This window comes from Oryzias latipes, chromosome 2 (assembly GCF_053564925.1).
Source record: "Oryzias latipes strain Hd-rR chromosome 2, Olatipes_Hd-rR_3.1".
NCBI classification, from domain to species: Eukaryota; Metazoa; Chordata; class Actinopteri; order Beloniformes; family Adrianichthyidae; genus Oryzias; species Oryzias latipes.
The window spans coordinates 25,213,993-25,241,238 of NC_136238.1; the positions used below are offsets into that span (position 1 = coordinate 25,213,993).

General features: G+C 43.3%; 2 protein-coding genes across 6 annotated transcripts in view; one reads left to right on the top strand and one right to left on the bottom strand.

Moving 5' to 3' along the window:
- The window catches only part of LOC144986673 (NLR family CARD domain-containing protein 3-like), a 497,154-nt gene that overhangs the window by 347,374 nt on the left and 122,534 nt on the right, over nt 1–27,246 (bottom strand). The gene's annotated exons all lie outside the window — the stretch shown is intronic.
- LOC144987258 (uncharacterized) lies at nt 3,764–26,722 on the top strand. The gene is made up of 3 exons (XM_078936454.1): nt 3,764–4,228; nt 4,623–5,045; nt 25,007–26,722. Exons 1-3 carry the CDS (start codon nt 4,057–4,059, stop codon nt 26,302–26,304), a joined length of 1,893 nt encoding a protein of 630 aa, XP_078792580.1. The 5' UTR covers nt 3,764–4,056; the 3' UTR covers nt 26,305–26,722.

Sequence of the window (27,246 nt, forward strand, 5' to 3'; positions counted from 1 at the left end):
CCAGCCATGATTATACAGTCAAAATCAAGACAAACTATGGACAGCAGTTCACTAAACTCTGTGTTAAATTCTGCACAGTATGTAGGGGGGGCGGTAGATATTTATAAATATGGTTTTGAGTGAGGCCTTCAGCTGTTTGGCTACATATTCAAAACATGAAAAGCTTCCAAAAGATAACTTTTTACACTGAAACATTTCATTAAACAAAACTGCAACCCCCCCCCCCTCCCTTTCTGCTTGTTCTTTCTTTACTAATAACACCATAGTTGGGAGGTGCTGACTCTGTGAGAACAGCTCCACTGCTGTTCTCATCTAACCAGGTTTCAACTAAGAACATAAAATCAACTTTGTTCTCAGTGATAAAATAATTAATTAAAAATGTTTTTCCTGCTAAAGACCTGACATTTAAAAGTGCTAACTTAAGAGGTCTAGGAGCAATAATATTTTCATTTACCTTCTGTTTCTGGAAAAGTGCAGAGGAGATGTTTATCTCTTTTAAAGTCCTTCGTTTGCGTTTTGGCCAGATTACATTCCTCCTGTTAGTGACAATTACAGAAATGGTGTGTGTTTCTAGAGAACAGGGTCCCAGGTTTTTCTGGCGAGCATCATGACTGTTGGTATTTTCACAGCCTGGACCCTCAACACATCAAACATCTGACTGCAGGGACAGGATATGATGTTGCACAGGAGAGGGTGGGGTTTTACGTCGTCCCTTCAAACGTTCTGGTGACAGAATTATGGGGGACGAAAATGGATTGAAGGATAGAAGAAGATAGAAGAAGAAAAAGAGACCAAAATGATTGATAAAGCAGGCTTTCCAGGGAAATCCCACAAAGTGCTTTCCAAGCTAGAACTAAGAATATCCAGCATGCATTTGGAAAAACTCCATAGCTTCTTGTGGAAAATGATGAGTCATTGTAAAAGCATTCTATGAATGCTCAGAAAACTTCCTCTAAGGTTGTGGTTGTTTGGAGAAGTCCTCCTCTTCAAAGAAGTTCTCCTGACCATCTTCAAAGCCACTTTCTGCTTTTTCAAACGCTACTGTTCAACAAAAACTTGGTTTCTGCCACAAAACCAACCTTAGACACTGAAACAGAATGAATCCAATGCAGAAATGTGTTGACACCTTTAATTCAAAGCTTCAATCAGTTTGAATCTCATGAAGAACATTTCAAAAATCCACATTTGGATCAGGCGTCTTCATCAGAGCACAACTCATGTTTCCAGGACTGTGACTCACCAATATATCCTCATTTCCTTTACACAATCTGTTTCCATCATTTGGATTTTTCATAAAAACTTGAGTTAGAAAAGAATTGTTGCCCCAAAATGTCCAGTTTGAATAGTCTACAGTTTGTTGTGTTTGGTTGCTAGGTAACAGGGTCTTTAATGTCTATGATGTCATGGTGGCTTTCAGAGTTGAACTCCTGAATATGACGGTAAACATTTGGATTGAACAAAAATGGGATTGAAGCTCATGCTAAATCCTGATCTCAATGCTGAAAAAACCTCCTCCTAGATTCTGGTTGTTTGGAGAAGTCCTCCTCTTCCAAGAATTCCTGAAAAAAGCCCTCATTTCTCCTGACCATCTTCAAAGCCACTTTCTGCTTTAGTTTAGTCCAAACTTGCTTTATGCTGACAACATTTACAGCTTGAATCCATCTGAAGAATCCAAGGAAACAAACCAATCTAAGTCTGCATTCATGCCACTTCAGAACCAACAAAGCATGTTTCCAGGACGCTGACTTACCAATAGAACTTGGGATTTCCTTTGCAGAATCCTTCTCCGTGTGTTTTCCTTTGTTTTTCTCCCCAAAACCTAAAGCAGAGATTTTTGCTGAGCTGCAGAACAAACGTCTGACTGCTTTAACCGCCGTTGATGGTTTGTTGTGTTTCCCTCTATAGCTGCTATGGTCTTGGTATGGTTGCTAGGTAACGCTGATGATGACGCTGATGATGATGACGTCAGAGTGGCCTCTAGAATGGACTTTTTTCTTGTGTAACCAGGAGCTGTAACCTTTAGGGCACTAGGACCCAGAAAGAGGTCCAGGCAGTGACGGTGTTCAGTGACGTCACTCCTCAGTGACGGACATGCTGTACACAGCAGACTGCAGACCAGCCCACACCAGCAACACCATAGTGAAGTTTGCAGACGACACTACTGTGGTGGGGCTGATCTCTGGGGACGACGAGACGGCCCACAGAGACAAAGTCCTGAAACTGTCCAGGTGGTGTCAGGCTAACAACCTCATCCTGAACACCACCAAGACCAAGGACATCATCCTGGACTTCAGGAAGAACAGAGCAGATCCACCCCCACTCTACATCGATGGAAACTGTGTGGAGAGGGTCCACAGCTTCACCCTCCTGGGCACCACCATCTCTGCTGACCTCACAGGGTCTAACAACACCATCAGGAAGGCTCAGCAGCACCTGCACTTCCTGAGAAGACTCAGGAAGAACAATGTGAACCAGGAGCTGCTGGTAACCTTCTACCGCTCAACCATTGAGAGCATCCTGTCCTCCTGCATCACAGTGTGGTTCTCCCACTGCACTGAAGCAGAACAGCAGAGCCTCCAGAGAGTGGTAAAGACAGAAGAGGATCATCGGCTGCCCCCTCCCCTCACTGAAGGACATCTACCAGTCATGCTGCCTCAGCAGAGTGACTGACATCATCACTGACTCCACCCATCCTGCTTTCTCTCTGTTTGAACTGCTGCCCTCTGGAAGGAGGTACAGGTCCATCAGAACCAGGACAAACAGACTAAGGAACAGCTTTTTTCCACAGGAAATCACCATACGGAATACACACACTTCCACCAACCACACCCACTCTGACTTTTTACAAATGCTAAATCTCTGACTACACATGTGTGCAATATCTTGACTTCTGTGCAATAACACAATATCTACTATGCTGCGCTCACAGCAACTCCACTCATTCCATTCTATTTTGTCCAGACATATTTAATATTCAACAGTTTCTGTACATATTGTTCATTTTTTGTTAGAGATGTAAATACAGTTATTCTATTTTATTTTTATTTAACTTCATCACTTCAAGGCTGCTGCAAGTTCATTGTATCACCATCTACAATGACAATAAAGAATTCTGATTTATTTCTGGAAGACGCCATTTTTGTCCCTAAATGTTGGATTCAGTCTGAATTCCAGTCCCACTCCCAGCATTCCTGCTCCTCTTTAGCTCCTCCTCTTCCTCCTGATCAAAGTTTGAAGCCCAGAGCCAAAAGTGCGTCTGCAGCTGCTTCTGCTCCAGCAGCCGCTCCCTCTGCTCCTCCTGCCTCTCCTCCTCTGGGAGCTCCTGCATCCTCCTGCGCTCCTCCCTGTCCTCCAGCATCATCAGGAGGCTTTCAAAAGGCTTTCTGGAATGTTCCAAAGGTCCTGCTTGGTTCAGGTTGTTGCTGGTGGTGGAAAGAGCTCCTGCAGACCTCTTTGCTGTTGGAAGGATCTTCTGTCTGCAGACTCTCTGATGCTTCAGCAGGAGGCGCTGCAGTGTGCTCCTCCTCATGAGTCCTGAAGCTGCACCGTCAGCTGCAGAGCTTCAGAGCTGCTTCTTCTCAGACCACTTTCTTTGGCTCTGACGTTTTATTATATTGTTGTTATTATCATTATTATTATTTATTAATCTAAATTTGTTTCCCCCCGCCATCGTCATCATAACATGAGCGACAGACAACACTCCGGACCAGCTGGTGGCGCTAAAGCACCATGACGCTGTTAGCCAAAAAAAGAAGAAGAACAGCACGAGGCGCTGGCAGCGTTAGCTTGTTAGCAGGCTAGCAGCGTTAGCTTGTGTTGAGAGGTCGGTGGTGTTTTGTTGGGACGTTTGTGAGGTTTTTGGACAGAAAGGACGATACGTGGTTCGTGTGGGAACTCTCAGCATTTTCCAAAGTGTCGTAAATGAGTGAAGAAGTGTTTAACTGAAAGACAACGTGGATTGCTGTGATTGTGAGACTAGCAGATGATCGATTGGAGCTGCAGTGAAGAGGACGGCGGTGTTTGTGGGAGTTGGAGCTGAAGATCGGAGCAGCAACCATGTCTTCCCTTCAGTCTCTGAGAGAGTTGATCAGCGAGCGACTAGCTGCTGCTGCTGAAGAAATCTGCAGACTCTGTGAAGGAACCATCGTCCAGTACGAGCAGGAGCTCTGTCGTCAGCGCAGACTGCTGGATGTCATCTGGAAACCACAGCTGCAGCTACACCACATAGGTATGTCACCTTCATCAAAGAAACAGAGAAGCCCTTTGAGCTTCATGTTTTTCTTTTTGGGGACCCGTCTGTCACTCAGTGGTGGTTCTACTGCACTAACTTACTCCCAGGGCGATAAACCAATCATTTTCCTGTTTTACTTCGTGTACGAATTTTGCTATACAAATAAAATTGCCTTGTCTTACTCTGACAAGAACATCTCAACAAAAAGTTACTTAAGTAAATGTAACACGTTACTACTCACCTCTGCATATATATTTATTTCAATTAGTCTCTTCTGGTCCTCCAGACACTTCAGACATTTTCTCCAATGATCACAGAGTTTATTGATGCTTAAAAAAATAAAGTCCTGGAAACATATAAAAGGCTCCTTGTTGTGTTTGTGTTCCTGCAGTTCTGCCCCAGCATTGGATGACTGAAGATGAAGATCTTTGCAACCAGCAGAGGAACTTCAGAGTGGAACAGGAGGATCCAGAACCTCCACAGATTGAAGAGGAACAGGAGGAACCAGAACCTCCTCAGATTAAAGAAGAACCAGAGGAACTCTGCACCAGTCAGGGTGAAGATCTGCTTGATCTGAAGCAGGAGACTGATACCTTGATGGAGATTCCTACTTATGAGGAAGATGAGAACAGTGAAGCAGATCTAAACAATCAGCAGAGCTTTAATGTAACTGATAGTCAGGATGAAGAAGGAAACCAACATGAAGAATCAACATCAACTACAGATGAAGAGACAGACCCACAGAACAGAGATCAGAGGAAGAGGAGGGACAGACGACATGTCCAAAGTGTGGACAGCTCTCACATGTCAGCAGGTCAGTGTGACTCTGATCTTCATCTCCACACTATCGGTATGTTCACTTCAACAACGGTTCTATCTTGAGCTTCAAGCTCTCCAAACATTCAGTCCATCAACAGCGTGTCCTGGAAGAGTCTCTTCTGTCTCTTCCAGTTGAAAAGACAAAAGACACTGTTGGTCAGTGCAGCCGACAACATTCTTCAAATCATATGATCTTAGTTAGTCCCTCCAGCTAACGACAAACAGGAAACCTTAACAGAAAAAAACAGAAAATTGTTAGCAAGATAAAAAAAAAGTACAGTCTGTTTTGTCGTCTGTTGTTAGTTTTGAAACTTTGGGAATCCGGTCTGTTAAGTTTTTAGTTCAGTTCTTTTCACCAGATTTCTCTGTCAAACCCAAAATCCATCTAAACCTCTTTGATGTCTCCATGGCCCTATTTACAGTGGATGGTTCAAATGACCCAATTCCGATTTTTTTCCTCTCATGTGGCACAGATCGGATATGACCGGTGAGCGTGTAAGCAGGAAAAAAGCGCATGGATTCCGTTTTTCTCAGATCGGATACAGGCCTCACTCATATGTGGAAATAAATCGGAAATGAATCGGATACGTGCATTTGCGTGTGCCACGTAAGCAGACAAATCGGATATTCCCCATTAAATGCGAGTCGTACGTCAGTGACGTCAACTCAGGACACCACCAACTGAGATTACATGACTCATTAAAGTGCTTTTGTGCGCTGATTTTGCTGTCAGCCTGTTACCTTTCAGCCTCAGGCTTCAGACCGTAGTCGGAAACCGCTGTTATTCCCGGTCCCGTCCCGGTCGGGACGCAAACGGTAACTAATGAAGCGGGACACCGTTGCTCTGGAACAGGCTAGAAGCCGTTTATTTCTTTCCTTGTGTTGCGGAGTGGGAGTGTGTATGTGATGGGGACGGTGTGTGTGTGTGTGTGTGTGCAGAGGAGGTGTGAGCGCGGAGCGGGGGAGTGTCGGGGAACCTTAAATTAAAAATGAGCTGTCTCCCCCAAAAGTTTTGGAGTCTTTCATAACCAACTCTGGAGGCTGAGGGTTCCGAACGGGAAAGTGAACCCCCGAAGGAGAATCCGCCTTTGGCCCTGGAGAAAATCTCCCGTGCGTTTCTGACCACGGTCGGAAAAAGAGAAGTCATCGCGCAGGAAAGGTTCATCACTTGGATCAAACACTTATTTAAAAACTGATCAAACTTTTTCCTTTCCCCTCTGGAGCGCTCAAGGCAACGCCTCCTTCGTCGCTGCGTTGCCTACATGACAACCGCAGTCACAAAAGTCCGAAAGAGGTCCGCGGAAGGCGGAAATTGTGCTACGTAGTCCTCAGAACATCTATGTTTGATAGTTTCAGCATTGTATAGTGTAAATGCAAAAATCGGATACGGGTAACCATGCAGGAAACCAGAGTTTAATTTCTGGAGGGGAATGAGCAATGGTACTGGGGGCAATTACCATATCAATGGCGAGCAATTAACATCACCCAGTGAGGGTCCTTAGGCAAGACCCTTAACGCTACCGCCTCCCAAGCATGGTTTCGGCTGCAGTTCACCGCTCCCCAAGGGGATGGGTCAAATGCGGAGAAAGAATTTCCCTTCGTGGGATAAAGACAGTGTATAAAAATAAATAAATAAATACAATAAAAGATGATGTAAGCGGGTCGTCAAAAAAAATCGGATATAGTCCTGCAGTGTAATGCAGCCCATGTCTCCAATTCCACACATTCAGACAGATTCTATTTCCAAAACTACATTTCAAGCTAAAACCCAAAGACAGGGTCCTGCTCATGGATCTGCAGACAGAAAAGATTCAAACCTGAACACATCAGTGAAAAACTGCTTAGTGTCAGAATTGTTCTCCATCTTTTTCTGGACGTATTCTTCCTCCAGTGCAGCTTCATCTTCATCAAACTGCTCCTCATTGGTGGGTGGAAACACAACAGGGAGGTTTTTCTGTGTCCAGTTCAGCTCCATGAATGTTCAGGCTGTTTAATGTCAGTGATTTCAGTTTAGAAAAACTGCATCTCTGCTGAGATTTCCTTCACTTCCATAAGAACCTCAGCAGCATCAGGATCATTTTGTTGATGGTTTGTCTGTGGAATGACATTTCATACTCAGAGCTTCAGTGGAGATCAAGAGTCTGGAACCTTTAACACTAAAAGAACCATTTGATCCAGTTTCTTCCAGACCAAAACCCAACAAGAACCACAAAGTTCCACTTCACTGTTTAACAAAATACTTTTTATTTCTGTTTTTCTGGCTGTTAAGACAATTATTTATATAATATAGCTTTTAAAATTAAAAAATTTGGAATTATGACAGTTTTATCAGAACTGTCATGAGATCAATTCTTTGTGCGATTAATCAATCATTAACTATTATTAAGTAATTTAATGAATCTATTAGGCTGAAACGATTCCTCGAGTTATTCGAGTTACTCGATTACAAAAATTCCTCGAGGCAAAAACTCTGCCTCGAAGCCTCGTTAAATTCCTATGACGCGCATTATATGCGCGGCGCAGGAATTTGATTGTGTCACACGGACCGTTTATTCACACGGACCTTTTGAATTTAGTTGGCGCGATGGCGGAGAATAGATCTATAAATAAACGGCAGGAATTGTCTAAAGTGTGGGATCTTAATAAAGAAGAGAACAAGGTGCAGTGTCTCTACTGCAAAATAGAGCTGGCATACACAACAGCACATCTTCCATGATTCAGCATCTGAACAGAAGACGTCTGCGCGAGCGCTGGAACCCCGATGCCTCTAGGCGCGGAACCCGCGCGTGCCGCCATCAGCGAGCGAGGGGCGGCGTCAGCCGCACCGCGCCCCTTCCGCGGCGACCAGCGCGGGCCGCCTCGGCGGGCGGCGAGAGCCCCTAGCTGCGGTATTCAGGTGTCCGGGCCTGCTTTGAACAATTTTCAAAGTAAACGCTTCGGACCCCGCGGGACACTCAGCTAAGAGCATCGAGGGGCGCCGAGAGGCAGGGGCTGGGACAGGCGGTAGCTCGCCTTTCGGCGGACCGCAAGGCTTCTTTAAGCATTGCAAAAATAACAAAAGCATTATTTTGACACGAAATATAAACAATGATAATGATCAAATATGTTTTTCTGATTCTTTTATTTTTAATGGCCTTCCACTTTGGTGTTGCAGGGCTCCAGACTAACTTTTTTCACTAGGAGCACAGTGGCCCCCAACTGAAAATTTTAGGGGCACAACCAGAAAATTTAGGGGCGCATACCGTAAATCAGCATTCTAACCAGATCTACTAATTCTCACTGTATTACGAATAAATACTTTAATAATAGATGCAGAAATTACAATGTGCTATTTCTAATTCAGTGTCACATTTTATTCTGCACTTTTGAAGATGAAACAAGAAGGTAAACTGACGGCACCATCGCTGTCATGACAGTACAAATAAGTAAACAAAATACCATAAATTTAGAATAAAAAAGGTTTTTAGTAACAAGTGATTACCGTAGTAACCTTTCGGTCATTTCACAGTTTCAAAGAATACTTAAATGTATGAAAATATTAGGGGATGGAAATTCATGTTGGCGACACCAAACAGGTGCAGCCAAGATGCACAAAAATTTGAGATCACACAGATGGACGCAACGCTGCACAGATCACCTGGTGTGAGACATATTTTTGTTTTTGCTCTAACATCACCTGTCAATCAAATCAGAAATATCACCAGAAAGGGGCGGAAGCAAGATCCCAACCTGAGCGAACGCAGCTGGAAATTTAGTACTGAACTGACTGAAAGCTGCCCTACAGACTACAAAACAATGCATTATGGGACATGTGTCCTGATGGGTTTTTTGTAGTTCACTGATCAATTAAAATAATTTAAAATACCAACTGATTAACAAAAGGCTACATACATTACAAAACAGTAAAATAATTATAAAAGATATAATATCACAAATCACAGATCATACTTAGGGGGAGAGGCGTATTAAAACTAAATTGAGTGTTAAGGACAACTCCTAATTCCTGTTCTCCTTCAGTCTCGCTGCAGCTTCGCCTTCATGCCCCCCCCACCCCCCACCCCCGGGCGCTGGTTCATTTTAAACACGTCTATCGTTGCATTTTCCCCGCCTGTTTTAAATCGTGTTGTCGCTCACACGTGTTTAATGTTAGAGCCCCGTTAGCTGTCACGCATGACATTTATGTTCCTCAGCTGACCATCTCCCGCGGGAGAGGTGTGCTGCCGTAACAGCCGTGCATGATGAGAGCCGTGGTTTGCTTCGCGAGTTTGAGACCCCTGCTGTAGACTCTGGCACTGGTACACTAGCTGCAGGTCGGAAGAACGAATCAATAGTTCGCTTGCTCATAGCTCAGACGCACATATTTGTGATGATATTTGTCTCCGTTTCCTTCCCACCGATGTTTACGCGCACTCGATTATCTATGGGCCCCGCCCCTCCACATATTTTAGCCACTCGCAGTGACCTTCCCTATTCTTCTCACACGCATTGGCCGCCTCAGGCATCACTCAATGACACGCGAGTGTGCGCTCGCGTGTGCTCCAGTCTCATGAGTATTCGCGCGAGTGTGTGTGTCTGTCTGCGTGCGTGCGTGTGCGCTCGCGTCTCATTGATGATTTCATTGCTCATTTCAATGATCATTGACGTTCCCCTTCCACTTTTAATGTCTAAAAAATACGGAGGGTGGGGGAGGCAAATTTACTGGTCGCACATGTGCGACTGGATGTAAAATTCAGTCGCACACTCTCAAATTTTGGTCGCAAAATGCGACCAAATGGTCGCAGTCTGGAGCCCTGTGTTGTGCCACCCTTTCATAGTCTTCTGTCCCCCCCCATACAAAATGTTCTAGCTCCGCCACTTCTCAAGACCAACGTAAAAACACCAAATTAACATTTGCATCAGAGCGGATCTTTAAAATCAAATGCTTGTTCATTTTACAACCACATCATTTTTGTTATGCATTATTTGTTGTGGTCGTTCAAAAACACACACAAGTCGTTTTATCCGATTACTCGATTAATCGATCGATTAAGTGCTAGATTAATCGATTACAAAAAGAATCGATAGCTGCAGCCCTAGAATCTATTTATAATCTAACCTAATAATCGCTGTGAAAAGCCTGATTTTTGAGGTACCTTTATTGAAATCTGTGAAATGTTGGTGCAGAAAGAGCTCGAGTTAAAACTAAAAAAAGCAACTTAAAAAAAAATTAGCATATCAGACTTCCAACCTCTACATGTACACCAACAAGGATTATTATTTTTGTTTTATCTCTGTTGCCGGTGAGATGAAAGGTGCAGCGATATGGGCTCATCTGTGGATGAAATGTGAGCGAGTGCACACGAGTGTTGCACATGTTTATGACTGCACAGCTGTTTTTTTGGTCATGTGAGTCATTTAGCATCTAATGAATGAAATGATTGAGATTTCACTCTGGTGTTATCGGTTCATTGATGTTTCTTGCAGTTGAGAAAATAGATTTAAGTATTTCTATTTCATTCCAGAAACCAAGCAAACAAACTTTTTCCATTTGTGTTTTAATTATGAATATCTACTCAAATATTTTTGAGTAGAAAATGAAAAAGCATTTCTCTTAATTCATTATAATTTTCAAGTTAGACATTTCTAACTGAATTTTGCTACACATTTACAAGAGACATGTTTGAAAATATAATGTCAAATACCATTTTCATTATCATTTTAATTGAGTGACAAAATTAGTGGTGTAGAAGAAGAACAAGAAGAAGCGGTTTAGTGGATTTCTTTTTCTTGTTAATTTTGAGTCAACAAATGCAGCTTAATTCCGAAAATAAAAAAGCATTTCCGGTATTGATTTTTTTAAATTATGGTACACAAATGCTTCCATAAAGAACATTGCCCGAAACACTTCAGAACTCAACCTTCTGCTTTTGCCAGCAGTAACATCATCAGTAAAAGAGAACCAGTTCCATTAGCAGCCATACATGCCCACGCCATGACATTACCACCACCAAGCTTCACTGATGAGCAGTTCCTTTCATTCTAATACTATTCTCTTTACATGACTCTGATACAAGTTGATCTTGGTCTCATATGTCCATAGGATGTTGTTTCAGAACTGTGAAGACTGTTTAAGATGTTGTTTGGCAAACTGTAGTCTGGCCTTCCTGTTTTTGAGGCTCACTAAAGTTTTACATCTAGTGATAAACCCTCTGTTCAGGGAGTTTTCTTCACCAGGAACAGAATTCTTCCTTCATCCATCACAATTGTTTTCGGTGGTCTCCCGGGTCATTTGGCGTTGCTGAGCTCCCCTGTGCGTTCCTTCTTTTTAAGAATGTTCCAAACAGTCATTTTGGTCACACCTAATATTTTTGCTATGTCTCTGATGGTTTTCATTTGTTTTTCAGCCTAATGATGCCTTGGTTCACTGATGGTGACAGCTCTTATTCCAAATGCTTACACCACACTTCAAAAACTCTGGACCTTTTATCTGCTCACTGTACTTGTGTTAATGAGGGAATAAAACCCTCCTGACCATGGAAAAACTGAGAAGGCAATTGGCCCATTACTTTTGGTTCCTAAACAAGTGGGAGGCAAATATGCAAACAGTTTTAATTCGTACACCGCTCACCTGATCTGGATGTAAATACCCTCAAATTAAAACTGACAGTCAGCAGTTAACGCAAGGCTTGTTGGTTTCATTTCAAAGCCATTGTGGTGATTTATAGAGCCAAAAATGTTGGAATTGTTCCTGTCTCAATATTTATGGACCTGACTGTATATCAGATTATTATTTTGTTGGAATTAATTATTTCGTATATATAAGTAGTAATGTATTACTATGGACCCTGTGATCTGAAATACTCCATTACTGACCAAAGTAACTACTGTTAGTAAGTACTGTTACTATTGTAGGAAATAATCTGTCGCTTTGAGAATACTTTCCTTGCGTGTTCAAAAAAGTCGAGAAGAAGGAAACCACTAGATTCAACCGGATTAAGTTTAACAAATTTGTTTCCCTAACAATATTTCTAAAACAGAGTAAAACAAAATAAAACAGACGTCTGGATTCCCAAAGTTTCAGAGCTTGCACAGCGCCAAATTACCAGCGTCTTAACATGTCAGCCTGTTGAGAACAAAGGAAAGTTCCTTGAGTGCAGACTTTTAAACAGGTGGTCAGAATCTCCTCCTCCGGAAGCAAGATGGCTGCTGTATCTCCGCCTCTGGCCGCTCAGATTGGCCGGTCGGAAGGTCTGCCCAGTCCATATTTGAAATCACAGCATCCGGTTCCCGCCGAAAATATCCAGGGGGTTATCTGACAGACGGATGTGTCCTACCCCCAACTGTGTCCCCATGGGGGTCCAGCATAGGGTTGTGCCGATGGACGATCGTGATGGTATATGGTATCAAAATAATTATTGTCTCCATCAAAATAAAAAACATCTTAAGGTTCAGGAGTCCCGAGCAGGCTGGCTCTGCTGGCTGTTAGCTCGCTTCCCGGGAGCCGCGACAGTGATGGCGTGTAAGGGAAACAGATGTGACGACAGACTGGATCTCTGAGCACAAACAGCGGAGCTGTGTTAGCTACAGAGTAGAGATGAGCTCTGAGAGAATAGCATGAGGATTTTCAGATAAAAACTGTGCATTTTCCAATGCAAAAAAAAAACCAACATTTTGCATTTTCATTTATAGGGGTGTCACGATTTTTCAAATCCTCGATTCGATTGCATTTTCGATTCTAAGGTCACGGTTCGATTCGAGTCTCGATTTTTACATTTATTCTTTTTAAAGCCCAGATTGTCATTTTTTAAACTATACTTTAATGCAATATAATATCTGACCTTTGTTTGCAATGTACCACACTACATTGTCAAATTTAAAACGTTTATTAACAACATAAAGTAACAATAACTTATATCTTTAGTCATATTAAAACTTAAAATTAACTGCCATCCAGTTTTCTTTTGTAAGTGCAGTCTTCTTCACAAAAGATGACATTCAAGTTCACAACAAAACAAAGAAAAACAATAAAACAGAAATGTCCATAGTCTCTGAACAATTAAGTGTCTTAAACTATTTCTGAACAGATGAACATAAACCACACTGATAACTACTTTATTCCCTAAGAGTGATGACTGTATTTTTTCATTCTTTCATCCTCTTCCTAAAGATGGATATGTTATTTAGAGGTTCTCTTTGAGTTGTCAAAAACATTTTTTATAATAGAACAACACAAGACAACTGTAACAGTTTTGCAGTTTTAAGTTCTTCTTAAAGAGGAATATGGAAAGAAAAATTCAATAACTATCTGTTTTACATGCGCATGGAGGGAATCACCGTAGCTGTGAGATGCTTTCTACTTGGGTATTCGTAGTGTGGCTGTAGCACGCTAATTAAATGCCTAAAACCCGAGTTTTCCACCACTGAATAAGGTTGCATGTCCACCACTATGAATACTCCTACCGCAGGCGTAATCGCATTTGCACGAGTTGAGTTGCTCAGAAGTTTAATTTCAAACAAAGAAGGAAGAGTAGTTTGTGTAGTTTTTGTTTTAACACAGTGCTTCTCAATTATTTTTTGCAAGGCCCCCCCTAGGAAAAAGAAAATATTTCACACCCCCCCCCCCCCCCCCCTCACACACACACACAGACACACACTCGCCGCGAAGACAATGTATTAGGTTAATATCTATAAACATTGTGTAAGTATACCTAAAATTGTATTTTTTAACAATAAAAAAAGAAAAAAAGCAATATAAATCCACTTTCAACAAATATTACATTTCTTTTGCCACACAGAAACCTTGTTATAGTCTAAAATAAAAGAAAAGCTTAAAATAAATATATCTGTCAGTCATTAATTAAACTAGAAAAATTTTGACCAACTGAACCATTTGATGCAGAGAAAAATAATTCAATCAATAAATAATATTAAACGTAAATTGATCTGAAACATTAACACAGCAGCACCAATATATTTAACGTTTTTAGTCTGAAGAAACAGGTAAAAAACATTGTGCTGATTCTAAATGATTGTTTATTTCTGATCTCATAAAGTGCAGATGTTTTCCTGCGTTACCTGCTGTCTTTATGTCAAATACGGACACCAACTAAACAACAGGCAGACAAAGAATATGGAAAATAAAGACACGTCACCAAAATGTCTACAATTTTTCATAGAAAGACATTATTAGCATTAGTTGAGTAATCTAAAGGCACCTTTCGACTCTCCGCTGGATCCCACCACCCCTCCCCTTTCATTCTCTCACACATGGGAGCCGCGTGTGACGGGAGCACGCACCTGCAGGGACGGCAGTTCACTGTTTCAGGCTGTTAAAAACTCTGTGATAAAAGAGATAAGAAGAAACAAACAGTGGCACAGATTTTTACCAAGCACTGAGCTGCTGTCACCGCCGACCCCCGTTAAATTTTCGCACCTTTGCCTGAGACCGCTGCTGCTGGGCGCGCCCCCCCGGCATCGTATCTGGGCGGGACCCGCTATTTTAGAAGCACTGGTTTAACAGATAAATAAATAAATCTGTTTTTGTGGTGCCTGCAGAGATGTTTTTTTCCGCTTGGCAAGTAACCGGACGCAACATGGGGGCGTGGCAGCATCAACGATTCCATTTTTTAATTCGGAGTTCGAGACTGTGACTTAATTTGGATCGTTTTCGATTTAAAGTCGAAATCGTGATACCCCTAGTAAGGACCTTGTGTGTTACTATTGCCAGCAGATTGGTCACAAAACCTCCGTATGCCCAATTCGCAAGACTAAATTCACAGGTGCTTGCTACGCACCCAGGCCAGAGACTGTCGCAGGAGCAGGCCTGTTCACACGGACAAAGACATTTTCCAGCCACTTAAATTTGTGACTGTGAATGGACAGCAGGTTACTGCTATGCTGGACACTGGCAGTTTTGTTTCTTTGGTCAAACAGGGCTGCACGGTGGCGCAGTGGTTAGCGCTCTTGCCTCACAGCAAGAAGGCCTCTGGTTCAAGTCCCGGCTGGGGGACGTGAAAAACATCAACGGGGGGCCTTTCTGTGTGGAGTTTGCATGTTCTCCCCGTGCATGCGTGGGTTTTCTCCGGGGTCTCCGGCTTCCTCCCAAAACATGCTTCATAGGTTAATTGGCAATTCTTAATTGTCCCTAGGTATGACTGTGAGAGTGAATGGATGTGTGATTGTGGACATTCTACCCTGTGACAGACTGGCAACCTGTCCAGGTTGTCCCCTGCCTTCCCCCACAAGTGGCCGGGACAGGCTCCGGCATCCCCGTGACCCCGAAAGGGAAAAACGGCTAAGAAAATGAATGAATGGTCAAACAGAGTTTAATACTTTTTGGTGGACTTGATTATGGCAGGCAAATAAACGTTGTGTGTATACATGGCGACAAACATTCGTACACAAAAGCGGATGTAACTGTGATTATAAATGTACAATCATGTCTTTTGACTGCTGGAGTGGTAGAGAACCTGCCTTGTTGATTTGATTTTGGGGTGTGATTTACTTACGTTGAGGGACTTATTAAATGAGGCTACTGAAACAGCTAAAGCTAAGCTGAGCTAGCTGTTAGTGTGTCAGCACCCGTGCTTACTAGGGCTCAGGCTAAAGCTGGGAAGCAAAGTCTTCCACACATGGATGACAGTTTCTTTGATGGGAGCAAAGAAATGCAAAAAAGTCCAGAGACGGTTTGAAAAAAAAAATTAAGTTGCCGGATCCTGAGATCCCAACCGCAGCAGAAACATTTGAAATACCAGCTGACATTTTAGCTTTACAAAATGAAGACCAAACTTTAAAACTTTCATTTGCCAAAGTGACGACGGAAAGTGACAAATGTTTGGGAAATATGCAGTTTATTGTTGTTGATGATGTTCTGTGTGCAGGTGAAGGTGAACACCTATGGTTAGTTGTTCTAACCACCTCAGGCATCATGCTCTTAGCACACGCACTCCCATGGGCGGGTCACCTGGGTCGTTGCAAAACATATCGTGTTAGTTCATGTTTTTTCTGGCCATCTATGTACACTGATATTCAGACGTACTGTGCAACATGTGCTACCTGCCAGAAAACTGCCATTATACATAAGTCAAACAGAGCATTACTGCACCCACTTCCTATAATTTCCACACCATTCAGGAGAATAGCCATGGACATTGTTGGACCTTTACCTAAGACCAGCAGTGGTCACGAGTACATCATGGTGGTTTGTGATTATGCTACACGGTTCTTAGTAGGGTTGTGCCGATGGACGATACCATCTTCCATCGTGATGGGTGACTGACATCCCGATGGAGAGACACCATCGTGATGCCACGCCCCAGCCAAGCTTCGAGTAGACACCATAAGCCGCGGTTACATGTGCAAAATATCTTGATTGGATCAATGGTCGGATTAGAATCCAACCGTGTACATGGGCCCAGAAAAACGTTTTCGGAATATAACAAACATTCACATGGGTCTCACTTTCGGTCGTAATAAATCATTCGCACATGCGCAGTAGGGTTTGAAAAACCAGAAGCGGATATCAGTTCCGCCGAGCGGCTATTTACACTGACATGTCAGCTCGGTAATATACGGGACGATCTTCTAAATGTGCTTTTAATAATGTTACGATTATTATTAAGTGCCTGTCTTCGCTCATCATTTTATTTTTAATCCGTGTGGTCAGAGCTTTGTCTGTTGAAGAACGGAGCCGGAAATGAAGCCAGGATTAGCAGTATGCTAACACGGGCTACCAACATTAGCTTTGGGTGGTGCTGCAATGTTCATCCTGGCTGCACGTAAACATGTGGGAATAACATAAGCCTTTAATTAGTCGGGACACGACTGGAAACACAAATCCACGTGATTGAACGGTTTCTAAGGACTGAGCGACATTTCTGCTTTAAAGCTCAAACCGCTGTGTTTGCTCACGATCCCAGCTCTGCTGTGCTCATACACACTCTTTTAGACCCGAGTTCCGTAGCTTGTTCCCCTAGAGCTGCAGGACGGATCGCAGTCCTAAATCTCCCACACATACCGCTCATGTAACAAAGCACCCCCCACCCCCTTCCCCTCAAACACAAAGCTGTAAATCCGCGCTCCGCCGGTCCACTTGACTGATTAAGTGCAGGAGCGGACTACTTCTTTTCTATTTTGTTTGTTACTTTTTTGTTAAAGTCACTTGCTTCAGTTTATACTGGATCATCGCGGATGAGTTATTAGTTGGGAAATAAAATAAAGTAAAATAACGAATAGTAATTATATAAGAATGAAAAATTAAAGAAATAGCCCCCCCCCCCCACGACGATATCATCGTCCATCCCGCCGATGGTTGACAGCAAACATCGTCAACGGCCAATTTAAGGGACATCGCCCAACCCTAGTTCCTGAAATCCAAGGAGTCTGATTACAGAAGTTTATGGCAGTAAAACTCCTCACTGCCTACATACACTTTTCTCAGACATGAACATTTTCATCCTTTTCTCTTGTTTGATATCTCAAACTTTCATGGAAATTAAGTCCAGGATCTTAGAATAAAAACAAAGATCTGATGGATCAAAGATTTCTGTAGATATGTATGGAGTGATATTTCTGCCACCACGTTGCACACAAAACTTTCTAAGTTGAACACAAAACTTTCTAAGTTTTTTTGCTCAAAATTGTTTTTTTTGCTTTCAAAGACTTTTTTTTTTTGCTTTCAAAAACGTTTTTTGCGTTTTCAGCATCAGCTGATCCAGCCAACTCTCGTGAGACCTTCATTTCATACCTGTGGATGGGGCGAAGCTGCAAAGCATGTCAGGGTTACACCCCCCCCAGCTGGACCACGACTGTCCCAGTCGCACCTGAGCTAAGGGTCAGCGATAATGGGGTCATCGCTGAGTGCAAGAGCGTCTGTGTAAACATCAGAAAGACTCTGAAACAAGCCCTGCACAACTGACACCAGGGGATTACCCAACGCAGAATACTAAAAAACGACTAGGCGGCTTGCGCATGCGACTCGACCTTCTCAGAAGTGCATCAGCATCATCTGAACAAGTAACAGGGCTCGGAACTGGACGCACATGTGACACAGACTGGGCTGACTGCTCACGGTCATCACTGGAAGGGCCCGCGACATCTAGAGGGTGAACAGGGGCAGGCAGCTCATCGTCCTCTGCAGTGACTTGTGGTCCTAGAACCATATCCAAATCCTCTTCATCCCCATGTCCGTCCTCGGACGCATTATGAATCTGTGCTGCATCTGAACAAGGAGGATTACTAGACACAGCAGGTCCCACAACCAGAGTTTCCTGAGGAAGACTAACACAGCCAGATGTGGTGGATGGAATGACGTCTCCAGTAGTAGAGACCTCAGCTTGCTGGTCATGATCAGTCACATGTTTTATACTGAATCTTATCGGAAGGACAGTCCGTCCCCTGGGAATGATCACTTCATCATCCTCTTGCTCCTGATCTTCCGTTAAATCAGGGGAAGACTGAAGTCGACTCTGGCTACGAGTATGCGGCCTCCCAAGGATAGTACAGTTTGGGGCATTGTCTGAATAACAAGGAGGTAAAAATCCACAAGGGAGAAGCAAATCCCGGTTAAGCGTGCGAGTTGGTCCCCCTCCAGATTCAGGTTGTACCACATATACTGGTAGGTCACCGGCACGACTAACAACCACATACACATGGTGCTCCCATCTGTCTGCAAGCTTATGTTTCCCACGGATTTTAACATTACGAACTAACACACGGTCTCCCACTTGCAGACTAGCAGGTTTCACATACTTGTCAAAAGAACTTTTATTCTTATCTGCAGACCTCCATGCATTCTTTGAAGCAAGCTTAGAACTCTCTTCAAGTCTGGCTTTTAAGTTCTTTACATAGTCTGTATGTGCTACAGTTGGAGGTTCCTTTATCGGTAACCCAAATGCTAAGTCTACAGGTAAGCGAGGTAACCGCCCAAAAAGGAGTTTGTATGGCGTGTACCCAGTTACATCATTCCGTGTGCAATTATATGCATGAACCAGAGGCTTGACATGCTCCTTCCACTTAACCTATTGTTCATTATCGAGCGTGCCTAGCATGTTTAACAACGTCTGGTTAAACCGCTCTACCGGATTCCCTCTGGGATGATAGGGAGTTGTTCTGGATTTCTTGATGCCAGTCATGTCACAAATCTCTCCAACTAACCTAGACTCGAAATCTGAGCCTTGGTCAGAATGCAGACGTTCTGGGATGCCATAATGCACTATGAAATCATTCCACAAACACTTTGCGACAGTCCTGGCTTTCTGATTCGGAGTTGGAATAGCGACAGCAAATTTGGTGAAATGGTCAGTAATACTAAGAGGTCCTTCGTATTACTGCTATCTGGCTCTAGAGATAGAAAGTCCATGCACAGGAGTTCCAATGGTCTGGTAGTGTGAATGTTAACAACGGGTGCTGCTTTCTCAGGTAAAGATTTACGCCTTACACAGCAATTGCAAGTCTTGACATAATGCTCCACTGCAGCTGCCATTTTGGGCCAGAAAAACCTTTGCCGTACTAAGTCCAATGTCCGCTCAATCCCCATGTGACCCATATCATTATGGAGGCTTTCAAGAACAACAGGGCGCAAATCTGGTGGCAGAACCAATTGGAGATGAGGTTTATCCTCTTCTTTCTTCTCTTAGAAACCGTTAAAACGACCACGTCAATTTGTGTTTCCAGTCGTGTCCCGACAAAATAAAGGCTGATGTTATTCCCACATACTTGCAGCCAGCCGAGTCACTATGACCCATAGGTAAATTCACTCTGTCACGCAGCTGACCGGCTTTTCCAAACCCGTTGGTGATGGTGGATTTTTTCACGCTCCTTTTAAGATTGCTTTTAACTTGAAAGCTTCATCATATTGTAATGGCGATCACGTGCACGTTGGGTCTAATGGCACCAAAGGATTCTGGGATGCGGCTGGGCATGCGTGTTTCGTTTTGTTGAACCATGACTGAAGTGTCTAAGACCTGAAGTCAAGTCCATGCTGTTTGGCTGCTTAGAGGTGTGTTGAAAAATAAATGACTTGTGCTTGGTGTTAGATAGAGAATTCAAACCATTCACTGTGTCCGAAAATACGTACATGGCGGCCGCCAATTAAATCCATAAATTAGCCGCGTCTCTGAATAAGCCGCACGGCTGTAAGCGCTGGAAAAAAGTAGCGGCTTATAGTCCGGAAACTACGGTATATAAAATGTTAGTTCATGTTCGTTTGAAAGAAATGTATATGGTAATATAGGACGCAGTGCACTAACAGCATTCCCATTGTTAAATTCTACAACAAGCGCATCATTAAACTCAGAATCTGCATCACTAATGGTCTCTATCCCGTTAATAGAGCCATAGGGTCGCACAAAATCAATCAGTTCATAATATGCAGGTTTTATAATGCCTTCAACTAAAATAGCATTTGGCAACTTAATACCAAGATCCAAAAACACATTCACAGTTATTCTTGATACTCAGAAAGAGAGAGAGAAGAAAATACAAACAAATTTACAACACTAAACACCATGCACTTCCTCCTAACTAGCTCGCCAATTTATGTAGCCAGTTAACTAAAATCCACCAGACTCTAGTTAAAACTAGTAATAAAGGCCAAAGTTCGTTTCAGAGGAAGTGCTAATGATGACAAGCAACATTAAGATGCACAAAGTGTATATATGTATTCATATTTGATTTACAACAGAAAATAAACAAGCAAAAAAAGATAAATCAGTTCACTGCAGTGCATCTGCTGTCCATCCTCCAATAATGTTCATAAATCCAGTCCAAGAAGTTCAATGTTAGCAAAGTTCATCGCATAATCCATCATATCCACATATGGGGGTGTAGGTGTAGATGCTTCCTACCGCCCAGTTCAATGTTTCCAGCTTGGAAAGGCCTGAATTCAAGGCCGAACAGCCTCCATCCTCGGTGGAACCTGGCCTGCACAGAACCAGCAATATCTAACTTGTTTGTAATGGAAGAGGACATTAAAGTAAAACACAAATTCCAGCAAATAAACAACTAAAGTTCAAAAAGAGTACTCCAAATCAAACATAATCAATAAATTCAGTGAATACAAACCAATAAAGAGTGTATCAAATCCCAAACATCAGTGACAACAACACGTCAGCATTTCAAAACCACATAACCCGTTCAACAAGACGAACTCAGCTAACGCCAGCATCAGCTGATCCGCCTGGGCACACAACCGAGAGTGTTTAATAAGAATGACACCCTGATATATACAAAACACTCACCAGTTAGCACGCTACTCGCTCGCATAGCGCTTCTCATCACCCGCCTGCGTCTCATGCATGCAGTGACAGCCCCTTTGTCCGACTTCCGTCAACAAAACTTACTGCGCATGCCCCTTTATAAAGCATAGTGCGAGAATCGCGCAAACTCTCGCGAGTCCTTCATGTCATACCTGTGGATGGGGCAAAGCTGCAAAGCATGTCAGTGTTACAATATGACTGCCACTGACATCGCCAAAAAGAAATTCGCATGCGTTGTGTGTCATCACACTTTTTTCCTATCTTTGCTGAGTTAAGTTTCGGTTTGACGTGACCAAGCTGCCATCAAACAGCTGCTGATTGGTCCAGATTCTAACCAATCACATTGCCATATGAATCTAACATGGTGTCTGCTGCCGAGGCTCAGAGGCTGAACCAGCTCTATTTACCCTCATTTTTGGATGAATACGTTTTCATTTTTTTAAATATAATTTTAAGAAAAATTCATACTTTGTTTTTTTAGCATTCGCTCATTTTTATTTAGTCAGATATTGTGAATTTATGGCTGAGGATCTTCTGAAACTGTAAAGTTTATCTGCTGACATTAAATCAACAGGCCTGTGTGGGATATGTGAATCCTGCAGAGCAAATTATCAGTTAAATGTATGATTTTCTTTAAGGTCTGTTTGTTAAAACAAAACAATAAAAGATTCAAAGCACATATTATTTAATGCTGCACACGTGTTTGGGATCAGATGAACAGCAATAATAAGCAGAAGAATGATGGCTCACTACAGTAAACTCAATGTAAATAACACAGAAGAGGCATTTTTTGACCTTTATTGTCATTTATGTTTTAGAACTTGTGAGCTTTTGTCCAGAGTTAAAATATATTAGTCATAAAAATGCTATTTTCCTCTTAATATTTCAACATTTTTTGACTAAAATAAAACAATAGTTCAGATACAAATCTTAAAAAGTGTTGCTCCCCAGCTGGACAGTGTCGGAGTTTAGACATGTTTTTTCTGCTGCAGACATTTTAAACACGTTCATCACTACACTGACATGAATAAATACTAAAGTCTGTTTGATTTTAGCTGCTTTGCTGCTCCTTCTGGGTTTTACTCTGAGAGAAACGAGTCAGAATGGTTGAAAACGGCAGAACGCCGAACAAACAGAACCGACACAAAGTCCATGTCTGCCTCGGAGTACCGTCAATATGAGACAGAGACACTTGATTGGTTAGAATCTGGACCAATCAGCAGCTGTTTGATGGCAGCTTGGTCACGTCAAACCGAAACTTAACTCAGCAAAGATAGGAAAAAAGTGAGATGACACACAACGCATGCAAATTTCTTTTTGGCGATGCCAGTGGCAGTCATATCACGCTAAGTCTCGCTGAAAGTAGTCAGCAAAATCAAAGATAGGACAAAAGCGAGATTTGACACAACGCACACGAAAAAATGTGTTTTGCAAATGCAAAAAACGTTTTTGAAAGCGGTGGCAGAAATATCACGTGGATATGAAGAGCTCCACGTACAGGAGACACGGCACGGACTAAGGACATTGATTGACAGGGTCTCCTGCCACTCAGGACACAGAACAGGGTTCTGTTTTAAAAAATGCAGCATAATCGCTCTAAGAAAATGAGCTGAACCGGTAAAGATGAACTGCAACGTATAAAGGGAAGACTGTCTTCTGTTCTATTTGACAGGAATTTTAGAAGAACTCAGGTTGGAGCACAGACTGTGGAAGGGGGAAGAAAATGTCACTTCTTGATCATGTGGGCAGATTAAAAAAAAAAAAAAACATGGGTCTCTGATATTGTTCAGTGGGCCTGACCAAACATTGGGGCGGGCTGGATCCAGCCCGCGGGCCGTAGTTTGCCCACCCCTGAACTAGTGTGAAATATTTCATTAAACCACGCAAAATATTAGTGCAAAGGTGAACTAACACCTGTGCTCAAGTGAGAGTTTATGTTCCTCTAAAAAATGCATGAGGGAAGGTGAGAAGTAGGAGGGGAAGCGCCGAGCCTTCCCTACACCAAGACCCCTGCCACAGCAGCTGCGGCAGCCAAAGGCACCCACAGGACCGCCCACGGGGCCACCAGAGCCAACGAGCAAGGAGGCATGGGGGCAGGGGACAGAGAGTGCAGCTCCAGCTCAACCAGGAGAGCAGCCCCCCGCCACGCAGCGAGGGCCCAACGCAGGGCCCCGCCCCAGAAGAGTGCCCACAGCCCCAGATGAGCACCTCATCACCACCCAGGAGTTCTGGGCACCCCACCGCCTGAACCCCAGGTACGAGCCAGAGCCCCCCAAGGGAGACCCGGCCCGCGCGCCATGCAGCCACCCACCCGGCCCACGGTTGGTCTATGAAGGAGCAAGGCAAGGCGCCAGCCACTCCTGCCCAGGATGAAGACATCCAGGAGAAGAGGGGGTCCACACAAAGGGTCTTGCAAACACGGCAAGAGCAGGGTCATCCACATTTGGAAATTTGGCGAGGCCCAACGCCCGGGGGCAAGGACCAGACCCCACAACACAGGGACACGGACACCCCCCGGCTTAGCTGTGATGTGATCCCCAGCTCTTGGCCTTGCCAGAAAGCTCAGGGATCCCTCTCCCTGCATAGAGTGAAGACCGCCGGGCCCAGGAAACCAGCACCCAGGGAACACGGCCGCTGTCGCCAAGGGCCCAGTACCCCCTACCAGGGATGGGGTAGGGGACAGATGGTCCAAGGTCCCACCTTCCTTATGAAACCATTTCAAACCAAATCAAACCAAACCAAATGTGTGCGTTTGTGTTTGTGAGGGTGTGTGCATGTGTGTGTGTTTATGTTGGAATGTATATTTGGGGGTGCAGTTAAAATTGGTGGGTAGGGCACTGAGGGGACATCTCCTGATTACTCAGTGATGTCCCATCACCCTCCCCACCAAGGGGCCCTAAATGTCTACAGTGCAGTTAGAATTGGCAGGTAGGGCGCTAAAGGACATCTGCTGCTTGCTGGCAGTGATGTCCAAGCATGCCCCTTACTAAGGGCCTTACATGTCTTCGGTGCAAATAAAACCGAGAGGGGGGGGGGGGACTATTACATACGGCAACAACTGGAGGGGGACCACTGCCAAGTAGCTCCTTCCCCCAAGGTGCAATGCAGGCTGACCCCCATCACCCTAATACACCCCCTCCCAGTATGGGGCCCAGGTCCCTTCAGCCCAAAAGGCGCCGCCACCACCCACCCCACACAGAGAGAGAAAGAAGCCAGAAAGCGCCGCCCCCCGGAGCAAGTCCAGGTCCGCGCCCCTGGGAGAACTCTGGTCAGGCCTCGACGGGACCGAGGCAGCCAGCCGGGGGGGCCCCCGATTGCATCAGTGGAGACCCCGACCCGTCAAACCTTCAAGGTCCCGCACCTATAGTGGGCCCTCCCCCTCTTCCAGACAGCCCCCCACAGGACAGGGCCAACAAAGCCCCCCCCCCCCCCCCCCCCCCCAGACCCCGCAGACCTGGTGGATGTCACCCAGAGTGACCGTGACCACCAAGAGGATTGCCATGCCCTGTCCCAGGGCCAGGGAAAGACTGATCCCAGCCCCAGGTGCGGATGGGCATCCCATCCAGCGTCGCAGGAATGAACAGTTTTTCATAGTTTACATTTAAAAATTTCAACTACAAGGTTCCTGACTGAGCAGATTTTGACTTTTATTGGTGTTTGTCAATACACAAACTAATTTAAAAGTATAAAAGGGCTTTTTCTTGTGTTTGTATTCCTGCAGGTCTCCCCCAGCATTGGATGACTGAAGAGGAAGATCTCTGCAACCAGCAGAGGAACTTTAGAGTGGAACAGAAGAAACAAGATCCTTCACTGATTAAAGAGGCACAGGAGGAACCAGAACCTCCACAGATTAAAGAGGAACCAGGGGAACTCTGCATCAATCAGGATGAAGATCACCTTGATCTGAAGCAGGAGACTGATACCTTGATGGAGATTCCTACTTATGAGGAAGATGAGAACAGTGAAGCAGATCTAAGTAATCAGCAGAGCTTTAATGTAACTGATAGTCATGATGGAGGAAACCAACATGAAGAATCAACATCACCTACAGATGAAGAGAAAGAATCAACATCAACTACAGATGAAGAGACAGACCCACAGAACAGAGATCAGAGGAAGAAGAGGGACAGAAGTTATGTCCAAAATGGGTCTGATGAAAGATATAGTGCATCTAAAAAATCTGGTAATAAGTTTAGTGGGCGGCCTCAGTTGACATTTCGCATGAAAACTCACACAGGAGAAAAGCCTGTTACTTGTAAAGAATGTAAAAAATGTTTTAGTCAAAAATCTCATCTCAAAAGACACATGAGAACTCACACAGGAGAAAAGCCTTTTACTTGTAAAGTATGTGATAAAGTTTTTAGTCAAATATCTAATCTCAAAACACACATGAGAACTCACACAGAAGAAAAGCCTTTTACTTGTAAAGAATGTGATACAAGTTTTAGTCACAGATCTAGTCTCAAAATACACATGAGAAGTCACACAGGAGAGAAGCCTTTTTCTTGTAAAGAATGTGATAAAGGTTTTAGTCAAAAATCTCATCTCAAAAGACACATGAGAACTCACACAGGAGAAAAGCCTTTTACTTGTAAAGTATGTGATAAAGTTTTTAGTCAAATATCTAATCTCAAAACACACATGAGAACTCATACAGAAGAAAAGCCTTTTACTTGTAAAGAATGTGATACAAGTTTTAGTCACAGATCTAGTCTCAAAATACACATGAGAACTCACACAGGAGAGAAGCCTTTTTCTTGTAAAGAATGTGATAAAGGTTTTAGTCAAATATCTAATCTCAAAACACACATGAGAACTCACACAGGAGAAAAGCCTTTTACTTGTAAAGAATGCAAAATAAGTTTTTATCAAATATCTCATCTCAAATCACACATGAGAACTCACACAGGAGAAAAGCCTTTCCCTTGCAATAAATGTGATACAAGTTTTAGTCACAGATCTAGTCTCAAAATACACATGAGAACTCACACAGGAGAAAAGCCTTTCCCCTTGCAATAAATGTGATGCCAGTTTTAGTCGAATATCTATTCTAAAAACACACATGAAAACTCATTCAGGTGAGAGATAGTTTTTATGGCTGATAAATGGCTCAGTCATAAATGTAATTTAGTAAAATACATTAGAACACACACAGGTGAGAAGCTTTTCTTTTGAAACGAAAACATTTTGTTTATAAAGGATTTAGAGAAAAATCTCAACTTCGAAAACAGAAAAACTTAGAGCAGAAAACTTGTACAGTATATGGGAAAATATTGTTTAAATGCCATTTAGTCATTTTTTTGTTTTGTTTTTCAAAGAAAGAACCTTTTTACACAAAAAAAGGAAAATGTAGGAATATTTCGAGCCTAAGTTTAATTTAGTGAATTTAATGTATACGTTTAAATAAAACAATATTCTTTGTCCAGGAAAAAAAGAACATTCTAACAAATGTTTATGTCAAAAACATTTAGTGATCTTTCTCGTCATGTGTTGTATTTGTTGTCACCCCATTGGTTGAACGGTACCAGCTGACAGGTGACAGCCAGGTGACAGGGCGACACACCTTTTTTTGTAAGGAGACGCGGGAGCGCGCGGGGGGGGGGGGGGGTGCACACAGCTGACAGAGACCCCGTATTTTAAAATTGCACGGCTGCAATCCTAACTGAGCATTGATCTTGCTCGGTCAGATCCTTTTTGCGCCCTCACCTGGATTTATGCTCAGTGTTAAGGGGGCGTTTTTGTCACTTGTTGGCAGGAACCTTACTGGTTGATATGATTGGCCGAAATTTGCATGTCTTATTGGTGAGGCACTTTCATTTTTCAGAGCAGGGGGGGGCTAACAGGCAACTCTTGAAGTTCTTGCGCCTCACTGCCTTTTATCATATTTTCTATATTCGGTACTTTCACAACCATAAGGTGAACATAAAAGTCTTACATTTTCTCCAAAATGTACAGAGCGGC

Coding starts and splice junctions, on each gene's coding strand:
- LOC144987258 (XM_078936454.1), top strand. CDS start 4,057: ATGTCTTCCCTTCAGTCTCTGAGAGAGTTGATCAGCGAGCGACTAGCT. Junction 4,229..4,622: donor GCTGCAGCTACACCACATAG/GTATGTCACCTT, acceptor GTGTTCCTGCAG/TTCTGCCCCAGCATTGGATG. Junction 5,046..25,006: donor CAGCTCTCACATGTCAGCAG/GTCAGTGTGACT, acceptor GTATTCCTGCAG/GTCTCCCCCAGCATTGGATG.